General features: G+C 34.1%; 1 protein-coding gene across 1 annotated transcript in view; it reads right to left on the minus strand.

Moving 5' to 3' along the window:
• Positions 1-13,585, minus strand: part of LOC107722254 (glutamate receptor ionotropic, kainate 1-like) — a 33,509-nt gene that overhangs the window by 14,231 nt on the left and 5,693 nt on the right. The window contains exons 3-7 of the mRNA XM_016530534.1: positions 5,716-5,883; positions 3,431-3,688; positions 2,068-2,249; positions 1,341-1,394; positions 395-568 (exon numbers count right to left, since the gene is read on the minus strand). Of these exons, the coding sequence (XP_016386020.1) occupies positions 395-568; positions 1,341-1,394; positions 2,068-2,249; positions 3,431-3,688; positions 5,716-5,883 (836 nt within the window). The remainder of the gene's footprint in view (positions 1-394; positions 569-1,340; positions 1,395-2,067; positions 2,250-3,430; positions 3,689-5,715; positions 5,884-13,585) is intronic.

Below are 13,585 nucleotides of genomic sequence, written 5' to 3' on the forward strand. Positions count from 1 at the left end.
TACCATATCTTCATATATATGAATCATTCAGTATCATCATATATATTCTGTATACTGTACTGTACTGTACTGTATATATATATATCATATATATAAAATAAATAATATATTACATATATATAAAATAAAGGTTATTTTTTGGCATTGATGGTTCCAAGAACAACCTTTAACATATATAGAACCTTTGCATTCCACAAAAGGTTATTTATAGTGGAAAAAGGTTCTTTAGATTATAAAAATCTTCTTCACACAAAAAAAAAAGATGTTTTTTTAAGAAATGTTTACTGGAAGGTTCTTTGGGGGAACCAAAAATGGTTCTTCTATGGCATCGCTGTAAAAACTCCCTTTGGAACATTTATTTTTAAGACAATACATAGAGAGAGAGTGGACAGACTGTCATCATTCCGTCCAGCAGGCCGGTCTCGGGTTTGGGTGGAGCCTGCAGTCGCTCCATGGACCATTTCTCCACCACTGACGCCACATGAGTGTTGTCGATGTTGAGCAGACGGAAACCCGTCATGTTCACGCCACTGTATCGGTACGGCTCCAGGTCCAATGCAAACAGATCCTGAAGTGTGTCATACAATATATGAAGCTTAACAATAGATTCCTTTTCTTAAAATGCTTCTTGGTTTCTAGCTGTAGAGCGCGGTAAGGATTACCTATTTTTGTAGGCCTAAACCCAGAAACGAGATTTTAGGAGTTATGCTTTTAACATCCTGAAGTCAATGAGATTCTGGTAAATGCCTAAAATAAGGTCTGTGGTGAACACAAGCTCAAGATATTTTCAAGTTTTATTCTATGACATAAAATACCTCAGCAAATACCACCTTGGGACTTTTTTCAAAAAAATCTTTTATTTGTCTTGTGAAAGGTAAATTCATCTATTCTATAGTCACTTTCACAGCCTCTTTGTGTTTATAATTGCGCTCTTGCAAAATATACTAATTCAAATTTTTAGTGAAACCATGTGTGACCGTGGTGTTTATAGTCTACATTTAGCTTCTTACTTATGGCAGTTGCATTTAGGCTTCAGGATTCATAATAGTTGTGAAGATTATCATGATAAACAAAACCTGTAAGAATCTTAAACTTTTGTTGGTCCTAGAGCTTATTTTCTGCAATAATCCAAAAGGCAATGGAAAAATCATATTGGGTTTTTGTTGAGGGAACCGGAGTGATGCGAATTTCCAGATTGGCCTACAAAAATATGTCATTGCTGCAGCACTTTATTGACTAAAAACAAAATGCACATCAGCAGAACCAACCTTGTTGAAATTTCAAATCAAAACAATGACAGAACCAAAGAAAAACTCAAAGAATCCATATATGAAACTCACCAGAGTGGTAAAGAAGAAATGGTAATATTCAGTCATCATGCCCATAGACAAGAGCTACAGCAGAAAGAGAGAGAGAGAGAAGTTAAACCTCCATCTGCACCAGCATCCTCCATTCAAACAGATATTACATCACTCATATTATGAACAAATAACCCACAGATTTCATTTTCACTGCCTTTCACATCATTTGTGATTATTATTTTCCTCATTCCCAATGTTAGGTTTGAATAAAGGATCTGCTGTAACAGGAAGCATGCGTTTAATATCTAGAGACCTGAAATCAAAACACTGAAATAAAGCATATCTGTATCCTTTACAAAATATGTCAAGAAATGTTTTTAAAAACAAAATGGGACAATCAAATGCATCACAACTGATGGGGATTTAGTTTAGGGATTAGTAGTATTTTTTATTGCTGTAACACAATAAATATAATTTGATTTGTCAGTGCATGACATCAGACATAATTGAATAATGTAACAATATCTCACAATATCAGAATCAACACAGGTCTTGCGCCTATAAAATTTTACTTTAAACTTTTTTTTAGAACTTACAAACAAGGCTTGTCTTTACAATCTTTGCTTTTCCAGTCCAAAATTAGTCATATTCAAAATTCAAATTGCGTTCAAACATTCAAATTTGAAATCTGCATCCTGTTTGGTACCTCAAAACTAAATTGGAATTTAAAAGGGAATCTCAATTAAGTTCGGTCCTGGTGTGTTACCTGTTTGAGGACGTCTGCTGCAGTCTGGTATGAGCAGTCAAAGATGACACAAAACTCTTTCCCCTTCTTCATTTCTTTAAGAAGCGGCCGAGCATCTTTACTTCCCATCGGTAACTGTCGGATTTTGATTTTGATGCTGTAGCGTGACGGAGCCTTGATCAACTCCTGAAGACGAATTAGCCCTAAAAATATTATATAGACAAAATCAGCAAAGATTATAGAAACACACTTCAATTCAAAAGGTTTTTTAAAGAAATTAATTATTTTATTTAGCAAATGTGACAGTTAAGACATGTATAATCTTAGAAAGGTTTCACGTAAGTGCGGCTCTTTTGAACTTTCTAGTCATTAAACAGTCCTGAAATAAAATGTATCATGGTTTCCACAAAAATATGAAGCAGCACAACTGTTTTCAACATTGAAATAATAAGAAATCAGCATATTAGAATTATTTCTGAATGGAATAATAATGCTGAAAATTCAGCTTTGATCACAGGAGTAAACATTTTAAAACACATTCAAACAGAAAACAGTTATATTATTTTAATAATATTTCACAATATTACTGATTTTACTGCATTTTTAATCAAATAAATGCAGCCTTGGTAAGCAGAAGAGACGTCTTTAAAAAATATATATTACAGTAGTGTAGAGTGTTAAATGAGTTAATCAAGTTCTGCTTTGACTCAGATTTAGCACATAACATTTTAAGCTGATTTTCAGCTTTAATTCAAATATTCATCATCTGAAATTAAACAGGAAAAATCTTCTTTTTCCGAACAGAAATCTTGCTGTTTTGGGGTGTTTTTAATATTTTTCAGCCCTGACAAATTACACACAGTTAATCATATCCTAATCTTTTTAATAATAATAATGAAGAAAAGTCCAATTATCCCGGATATGATCTCGAAGTCAATATTTACCGCATCATTTTTCACAAAAATGTCAAATTCAGAGCAGAAATGTGAATTATGGACATTTTTCATAAAGCATTGAGATCCTAACAACCATCAGACACTCACGGGATGGTTGATAATTACGGTATATACACAATAATAATATGATGATAAATGTATCTAATTCCTGCACACTTGGATAAGTTCCATATAATTCTATTGAATTATATCACTGCTGTATGAGGCCATTACATGTGTGTGTGTGTGTTTCCTGTGTTCAATCTCATGCAAATAAATAAATATAATATATTAAATAACTGTCTAATTTGTGTCTGTTTTATATCCCACATACATTTTTTTAGAATGAAGCATATGCGCCAAAGTTGATACTTGAGTTATATCTGAGAACGCCACGTTCCTAAGCAATGAAGGAGAAATTTCTGAGCAATAAAAATCAGCCATCCCACCTGTTGCATCCTCGTACACCACCGTCACTGCTTTCCATTTGTAGAACTGCACGATGTCGAGCACGGCGCGGCTGATGGAGGCGTAATCTGGGTACAGGTTGATGTAGAAACTGTCCTTGTTGTCCACAGATGGGTGTTTCCAGCGGGTCTGGATGTGAGGAACCTCCAGAGCGTTGCAGATGGACTGGACTGCACTCACTGAAGAACTGTGGGACGGGCCGAACACGGCGGCCACACCGAGAGCCAGCTGATCACAGGCTGCCATTGAGAAACGAACATCAGTCACTTTATTAACACACTTAAAGATTTTTATGTCAAAATACAGTCTCTTAAGTATGCCATTCATGGGTTTATTTCTCCCAAAAGTGTAAACATTGAGCCTCTCAGGCACCATTAAAACATTTGTCCATCATTTATCCTTTATTTTTCCAGGAAGGTCCCATTGTGATTGAATGAAATCTCTTCTTCCAGGAAGTCTTGATCAAGATGACCGTACAGAAGTTTCACAAAAAATTTTAAAAGTAACATATATAAGACACAAAACAAAATTATATACGACCAAAGCAAAACAGTTATCATAAATCAACAGCTTAATTAAAACCACAACAAGGTTCATTCATTCCATGCTGCAATTAATTTAAAAATAAATATTCAAAGAAGGAGTTGCTTCTAATGGAGTAATAATTTGAAAATCGTTCCACAACCAAGGAACATAGTAAGAGAAAGCTGATTTTCCATGTTCTGAATACACCCCAGGTACTTCTAATTGAATCCCAATTGATGATCTGGTGGAGTCGTTCTTTCTACTTAAGCATAAAAGACTAGTAATATACTTTGGAAGCAAAGTATAGTTTAGCCTTGCTGCCTTCAATTTTTAAATACAATCAAATTGGCTGTACAAGTTATTTTAACTCATTTTGAAAATCTTGCGTAGTTGGATCTTGTATAACTTAAAAAATGAAGTTGAAATTGACATGTTGCCACAACTTATTGATCATCACATTTTTTTTTTACAGTGTATTCAAATGCAATTTATAGAAGCTTGTTTCTGCCACAGGATTTTAAAAAGGTAATTGCAACTTTTTTATCTCACAATTCAGAGTTTTTTTTTTCTTCTCACAATTGTGAGGAAAAAGTCAGAATTGTGAGATAAAGAATCATAATTTCCTTTTTTTCTTTATTATTCCATGGCAAAATACAAAATAACAGAATTGCAAGATGTAAACTCCGAATTCAGAGAGAAAAAACAAAATTGTGAGATATAAACTTGGATCAAAAAAAGTCTAAATTGTGAGATAAAAAGTCACAATTATCTTTTTAAATGTTTTATTCTGTGGTGAAAACAGGCTCCCATAGCAATTACAGGTGCATCTCAATAAATTAGAATGTCGTGGAAAAGTTAATTTATTTCAGTAATTCAACTCAAATTGTGAAACTCGTGTATTAAATAAATTCAATGCACACCGACTGAAGTAGTTTAAGTCTTTGGTTCTTTTAATTGTGATTATTTTGGCTCACATTTAACAAAAACCCACCAATTCACTATCTATATCACTATAAAAATGACTGACCATATAGGAAGTGAATGGGAAATCGACAAAAACTCTGAGAATTCTGAGAATTTTTGTGTGTATAATCTACAAATCTGACACAATGCCGAAAAAAGTACACAGCAATGACAGGGTGAAACTCTAAAACCTCAAGAGTGCAAAACCAACACATCCACTCACACACACACACGAGTACATGTGGTGGTCTTAAAAATAATAATAATAAATGTGTAAAACTAAGAAAAATTGCAAATAAATTATATTAGAGTAACACTGACCTTAAGACAAGTGAATGTATTTTCCGAATGCACTTTAGAATGTATTATCTGTGACGATTAATGTTCCCTGCTCAGCCTTGAAGGATTCACTTAATCTGGCTTCAAAAATGGGATTTTAAAGGCATTGACTCCTATTTTAACATGAAATACTGCATTCATTGAAAAGTAATATAAAAATATATTTTACTTTTTTTTTAAATAAAACATTTATTTAAATTAAAACATATTCCAATAATATTTGTTTTATGTACAACTTCTAAAAAATATTTTTTACAGTGTATACAATCATGTAAGTTTTGGTACTGAGCTCTTTTTGCCATCATTCCTGCATCTTAAATGGTCAAGCGAGGCACTAGCAATGCCAAAGTCATGGGTTCGATTCCCACGGAATGCATGAACTGGTCTGTGCATGTAATGGATAAAAGGGTCTGCCAGTGTGTACATGTAAGAATCAAACCTCGTCTGGAGGCCTCGAAGCTGTCGAACAGGTTGATTCTCTGGATGTCGTAGGTGAGGGTGGTGTTGGGCATTAAAGTTCTGTTTCTGTTAATGTTGGTTACAGCGAATTTGAAGGCAAGTTCTTCCACGCTAATCGGTTCATTCTCAAGTGTCTCGAAAATCCCACCTGCACAGACAGAAAAAGGAAGTTAAAAACTAAATCACAGAGGTTATTTGGTCAAACAGTTAGATATAAACGGTTAGTTTATATCCCACAATTCAGACTTTTTTTACTCAGAAATGTAAATCTCGCAATTATAAATCTCGATCTTAAAGTTATAGAGTTATATATTCAAAATTCAGATTTTTTTTGCAAAATTGTGAGCTCATCTCTTGCAAGTTATTAATTGAAAAATCTAAACTCAGAATTGTGTGAAAAAGTCAAAATTGCGAGATATAAACAATTGAAAGTTTATCTCGCAATACTGATTTATAAACTTTAAATTCAAACTTTTTTCCTCAGAAATGCGTCTCGAAATCGCAAATCATCAATTGCAAGTAAATGTAAATTCAGCATTCTGAAGAAAACAAAGTCTGAGTTGAAAGTTTATAAATCAGTATTGCGAGAAAAAACTCTTAAGAGTTTATATCTTGCAATTCTGACATTTTTTCCACACAATTCTGAGTTTACACTTTTAGGTAAGCCTTTTAGCACTGAAAAAAATGCTAATTTCTGCTTTGGTAATTCATAGGAACAGAATTCTCTTTGGGATCTTAAATTTCTCCTAGATAACAATGACATTAAATGGACTTTTGAGATCTGAACAATGACGCAAATAGCTCTATACTTTTAATGCATGTCAACTGCAGCTCAAGAGACTTTCTCTGAATTTTCAGTCATGCTTTTTTCAAGAAAAGATGTTTTTCCTAAAATGTGCTTTGAAGTTACAATAGAAACAAATAAGAAAATGAAAAAAAGTCCTCTATTAACATGTCTGACCCTTACGTGTAAGATGAAGGTTAAAATGCTGCAATTTAAACACTTATTACCCTAAGAAACAGGCTATCTTCGCTGTGTCACAGTCGGAGTGAATGTTGCTGTTGTTTGCTCAAGCTGCGGCAGCACAAAACAGTTCATGGATTTTCAGTCATGACGTCTCTAATCCTTAAATGACCTTTAATCTACATGACAACTACAGTCAAAATATGACAAAACAAATAAATAATACAAAATCTGCTTTACTGCAGAGCAGGCACGCATATCTGCACATGAACACAAGATATTCAAATTATTAGTCAAAATGTGAGAAAACACATTTAGTGGGATGAAAAATGCAAAACACACAAGTACTGTTGATTACAGTTCATGTAGTTACAGACGTTTGATGATAACGCAAACTGATCAGCATTTCTCACTCTGCGCTCAAATTAAAACAAACATGTTCAACATTTCCATTCCTCAAACTGAGTAAAATGAATTAAAGGTTGTATAATTACAGTCCTTAATCTCACGAACTAAAACAAATATTCTGTTAATGTACATCTGCTCACATTATTTAAAATAAAAAAGTAACCTGCTGATAAAGACACAAAAAATAAATGTGCCTATGTGACAATAAATTTGACCTAATATATATATTGTTATATATACTGATGTAAATATTCTAAAACCCTTTGGAATATATATATATATACACACACACACACACACAGTATATATATATATATAATGTGATATTCTAGTGGTAGTTTGTGCTCAGTTAGTAGTTTATTGAGTTTGTGTTTCATGTATACGTATTATTATGATGAGTAAAATCTATTGTTTAACATTTATGATGTTTGATCAAAATAGATGTTGTTTTGTTCCCCTTTCTTGTTCCCTACAAATTACATCAAATCAGCACATCATTCTTTCAGTCGCCTTTTTTATAAATGACAACACTGGAACAATCAGTGATCGGCTGTGATTGGCTGCGAGCACCTGGAAAAACAATTTCAACCAGATTTTTAGAGAGATTGTGATTGATGTTGTAAGAGAGGAGAGGTAAAGAACGAGAGGGCAAGGCCTCCCCTCTGGGCTCTGATTGTGAATGACCTTTTTCTTCCAGCGGCGTTGAGGCACCTTTCATCCTCACACTGAGAGAGCCTTGTGTGGGCGCCACACGCTCAAATCCAGCCCTATAAACACCAGGGTTAATTACGGTTAGCAAACCACACCGCACCGGAGCCGCTCTGTTCCGTGGGAATATTTCATTCTCACAGGACGGATAAAAATACAGACTTTCTCGTTGGTAACTCAAGGTAATGACATTTCACTGCGGCTCTCTGAGCAGAACCACTTATGTGGAAAGGGCATGAAAATCAAGTATGTACTAAAGCTTCAGATGTTTAAATCATTCCTGTGGAACCGCTCAAATACATTTCATCGGTTTTGACAGCTTCATCATTCCACTTGTGTCTGTGTTCAGCTGCCATGTTTGCTTTAAAGATGCTTTCTGTCTTATGATATGCTGCATAAACTAATTGCAGTATGTATTTGTTTATAAGAGCTATTAATGTCTTGTAAAAGCATGCATATTATCTTTCTCAGTATATTAAAAAAAAGAGACATAACTGAACATCTTTGCATATCAAACAATATGCTTGTAACACAGTTCTTAGTCACGGGAAGAAGGAGGCGGGAACCGGCGAACACTCCAAGAAACTTTAATGATAAAATAAACACACAATAGCGCGTTTCATCGGTTTTGACAGCTTCATCATTCCACTTGTGTCTGTGTTCAGCTGCCATGTTTGCTTTAAAGATGCTTTCTGTCTTATGATATGCTGCATAAACTAATTGCAGTATGTATTTGTTTATACAGCTATTAATGTCTTGTAAAAGCATGCATATTATCTTTCTCAGTATATAAAAAAAAAGAGACATAACTGAACATCTTTGCATATCAAACAATATGCTTGTAACACAGTTCTTAGTCACGGGAAGAAGGAGGCGGGAACCGGCGAACACTCCAAGAAACTTTGATAAAATAAACACACAATAGCGCGACAGCCCCTCACGGACGACTGCCGCGCACAAACGAAACCAAAACACAAAATAAAATCCAGGCCTGGTCCTCTCTCGTCTTTCCCTGTCGTCACTCCTCCTTTATATCCTTCCGGAGCTCCTCCGTGAGACTCGAGACCGGTGAGTGGTGCAGGTGTCGCTCATTATCCATTAACTCCACCGGCCTCGCTCCGTTCCCACGGCTCTCGACCCCGCCCCCCTCGTCACAATGCTTCTAACATTATTATCAATGCTCTTCTGTTCCAAAACCTAGTGATCACCTAATAGACACCCAATCCAACAACGCATTGGAATGAAATCACTCAATACCAAAAAGTAAATATGGAAAATATGGAAGCCTGTTTCCGCCACTTTTTTTTTTTTTTTGCAATATGTTATCTCAGAATTTTCATAACTATGAGCCTTTAATAGAAGAGAAAATAAAGGACAGCAACCACAAACTCTCCCATTCATTCTTCACCAACCAGATTATATTAGAATATTAATGCAGAGCAGCTCTGCAACAATAACATTCCTTTTTTCATTCCTTTAAATGCTATTTCAATTTCCGGCTTAAATAAGAACTGTTTCTCTCTCAGGTAGCGAGGAAGTCAACCTTGACGGGGTCCTGATCGGCTTGTTGCCAGGTTACTGGTTAAGGCACCTGGTTTTCACAGATGTGTGTAAAGTCCCTGATGTCATCAGAAACAAATGCATCGTCAAGGTTCGCAGGGCTGGAGGGTCAATGCCTCACACAGCGTTTGAAAAATTGCTTTTTTGCCTTGCTGAAATAAACAGCATACTGTACATACAATGATATATGAATGTAGTAATTATTCACTACTTAAGTATACCATTATACTTTACAGTACTGGATCCATAGCATTCTGAAACCATGAGTACAGCCTAAAGTTGACATTCGTTTATCTTTTAAATTAAAAGGTCAAATCAAAACTCAACGGCCAAGCACTAATTCAAGCCATTATCGGCTTATTTACTCTGCAGAAGCTCCACAAACTCAAAGTCACCTTGTGCACATGCTAATCCACGTCTGTAAACACACCGCATGCTCCATTTTGAGATGAACTACCTAACACTGTAGTGAAGAGCGAATCCGCTGGTAAAGTAGCTCAAAGTGACCAGTTTCCTCAAGCCTCTCCATGTAAAGCTCTCTGTTTGGGTTTACCAGCACGGAGTCGCTGTTAACATGAGCTTCCTGCTGACTCTCCCAAATAATCAAGAAACCCCACCGGTCGAATAAACACCTGTCAATCAACCTGGAATCATCAGCAGCAAAATATCATGTTCTAACTCAAGCTGAACTAACTAAGCTTAAATTTAAGATTTATGTATTTGAATTGCATCAAAAATGTCCATCCATTTGGATCACACAATTTTAACATAAACTAATAAACTTAATGTGATGCTTATTTTTGTCAGTCATTCATACTCTTAATGAAACAGGTAAGATTTTTGCACTCAAATAAAAAATCATGCCATTGTTTATTCAATTTTATTTAAATAATCATATTTTCAAAATGCATTTATTCAGATTTCTTACAATCAGCATTTTTTTTTTTCATTGTAAAAAAGAGTGTGGTTAGAATTTGGGTAACTGTATTCAGTTAGTTAATATGCATGAGAATAAAAGAAATTGTATTTATTTATGATAAACTTAAATACCTGGTTATTGTACTGGTATTTGTTACAAATATTTTTTTTCCTATATTAATCCTCAAACCTGAAATTAAATTAAATGTTAAATTAAATTGAATTAAATTTCAATAACATTTATTTTTAATGACATTTAATTATTTTATAATAATTCGTTTTAATTACATTTTATTTTTCAGTTTCGTTTTGTAATATTTCTATAACTCTCCTGTTCATTCTTTATATTTGGTAAAAGCTTTAAAAAAAAAAAAACTCAAAACTGTATTTTATATGTTAAGCTGAAACACCTTTGTAATCATTTGAAATCTGCTAAATTAAATTAAATTCTGTTTGAATTACATTTAGTTTGATTTTAATTACATTTAATTAATTGCTTTATTTTTCATTCATCTTTCCTTTCTCAAACTCTCCTTTCATGTGTGGCTCTTGTTTATTTACAAATTCCAGATGGAGGTCATCTCAAGGATCTTATTCAAATCCTAATCTGACATTTGCATATAGGGCAAATATCATCTCAAAAGCAGCAATGCATTGTGGGAGCAAATCACAGCTCTGATGAAAATAAGGCTGAGCAGCCAAGCAAGAAACATTAAACATGCCAGAGTCCTCCAACATCCTCACCTTCATGTGACTTCCAGCAGAGATGTAGCAGCACGAATGAGGACTGCTTTTCATTAGAGAAGCGTTCCACTATTCTGACCTGCTTCGGTGGAAACCGATGTTCAGATTACAGCAGTTTCTGTTTTTAAGTTCGGAGAGCAGACGCATATGAACTTGAATAGAGTTTTTATCATTCAAAACACTGAGCTTCGCGCAGAGAGAAATTATATGATGGGCTGACCTGTTGCCCTATTATACAATCATCCAATCACAGACCAGCATGCAAATTAGAATTTGAGAAACAACTGGGCTCAATTTCAGAGAAAGAAACACTTGATGAACCTTAAACGCTCAAATCATCATCGTGCATGAAGTTCACAACCGGTTTGCACCTCATCGGCAGACGTGTCTCCAGCTCTGACATCATTGCAGGGGCTTTTGGGTGATGAAATGCTAATCAAATGAAGGCCTCAATCAAAAGTGTGACTTTGACAAATTGCACAATTCACCGTGAAGCGGAATAAATCGGAATGAATTGATTTCAGGCTCTGGGTTTGTAATGTTTGCGTGTCACATGGAAGACCTTTGTTTGTCTCGAAACAACGCAGTATTTCACTGACTGACTGAAACTCCATTAAGACCAACAAAAAACATGCAATGTTCTACTTAAAGCTCCATTTTACAAATTAGAAATCTCAGTATTTCGATATCTCAATCTCAGTCCTTCAAAACCATTAGCGCCACCTACCGGTCAAAAGTTTGGAATGATTAAGATTTTTAATGTTTTTGAAAGAAGTCTCTTATGCACACCAAGGCCCTATTTATTTGAAGTAAAAATGGTAATAATGTGAAATTATTAAAATAACTGTTTTCTATTTGAATATATGTTCAAATGTAATTTATTCCTGTGATGTAAAGCTGAATTTTCAGCATCATTACTCCAGTCTTCAGTGTCACATGATCTTCAGAAATCATTCTAATATGATGATTTGCTGCTCAAGAAACATTTCTGATTATTACCAATGTAGAAAACAGTTGTGCTGCTTCATATTTTTGTGGAAACTGTGATACACTACCAGAGAGAGTCAAGAAATTAATACTTTTATTCAGTAAGGATGCAATAAATTGATCAAAAGTGACAATTAAGACTTTTATAATGTTACATCTATTTCAAATAAATGCATCTCTTTTCAAAATTCATCAAAGAATCCTGAAAAATAAAATGTATCAGTTTCCACAAAAATATTAAGTAGCACAGCTGTTTTCAATACTGATAATAATATAATAATAAATTAATAACTAAGCACCCATACAATTTGGCAATAATTGAGCAGCAAATTAGCATATTAGAATGATTTCTGAAGGATCATGTGGCACTGAAGACTGGAGTAATGATGCTGAAAATTCAGCTTTGATCACAGAAATAAATTATATTTTACACTATATTCAAGTAGAAAACAGTTATTTTAAATTGTAATATTATTTCACAATATTACTGTTTTTATTGTATTTTTAATTAGTAAATGCAAACTTGGTGAGCATAAGAGACTTCTATTAGCCTAAAACATAAAAAAAGGAACCCTTGAAAAACCCTTTTGACCGTCAGGGTAGGTTTTAACTAATACATTTTGAATCAAATATCCTAAGAAGCAAAATTGTGGCGAAACCCATCCTGATTGTCCTCAAATCTGTGTCATATAATCGTGACACTGTGCCAGTTAAAGTGATGGAGAGCTGTTGCTGTGAGAGTTGTGTCGGAGAGATGGAGCTCACTGCGATGTGAGTGAACCGCTAAAGGATCTGAGGACAAAGATGCAGTTGTTTCCTCCATTCATTCAACATCTCACTATCCCACATCACTTTGAAGAGTATGAGACTGAGATGTCTCTGTCTCTGTTCTGGGTACATGATCGCTCTAGAACTGGCCAATAAAATGCTTTGTTTTTTATGCTTATACTCATTTTATTTTAAAAAAAATATCTTATTAAAAAACAATCATTATTTTGAGTGAAATAAAATAACAGCAACTGATTCATCTGATCATGAACATCATGCTGATGCTTTACATAAAGTACTTTATAGGTGAATCTCACAAAAAATACATTCTGTCAAGAACATGTCAAGTGTAAGTAAATAAGTAATTATATTTTGCATAAAGGAAATGGCGCCTATATTTTAAGACCATAAAAGGGGGCATTTTGCATTTCGACATAATTTTCAATATAATATTTTATATTTATTATTATTAAAAACATAATTTAAAAAAATTTGGTATAAACCCATTTAACCGCCCCAAATAGTTATTATAATAATACAAATAAATGTATACAGTATAATATACAGTGGCATGCGAAAGTTTGGGAACCCCTTGCAGAATCTGTGAATATGTGAATAATTTTAACAAAATAAGAGAGATCATACAAAATGCATGTTATTATTTATTTAGTACTGTCCTGAGTAAGATATTTTACATAAAAGATGTTGACATTTAGTCCACAAGAAAAAAAAATAAGCTGAAATTATAAAAATAACCCCATTCAAAAGTTTGGGAACCCTTGGTTCTTAATAC

Source organism: Sinocyclocheilus rhinocerous, unplaced genomic scaffold (assembly GCF_001515625.1).
Source record: "Sinocyclocheilus rhinocerous isolate Xijiao unplaced genomic scaffold, SAMN03320098_v1.1 scaffold2589, whole genome shotgun sequence".
In the NCBI taxonomy this organism is placed as follows: Eukaryota; Metazoa; Chordata; class Actinopteri; order Cypriniformes; family Cyprinidae; genus Sinocyclocheilus; species Sinocyclocheilus rhinocerous.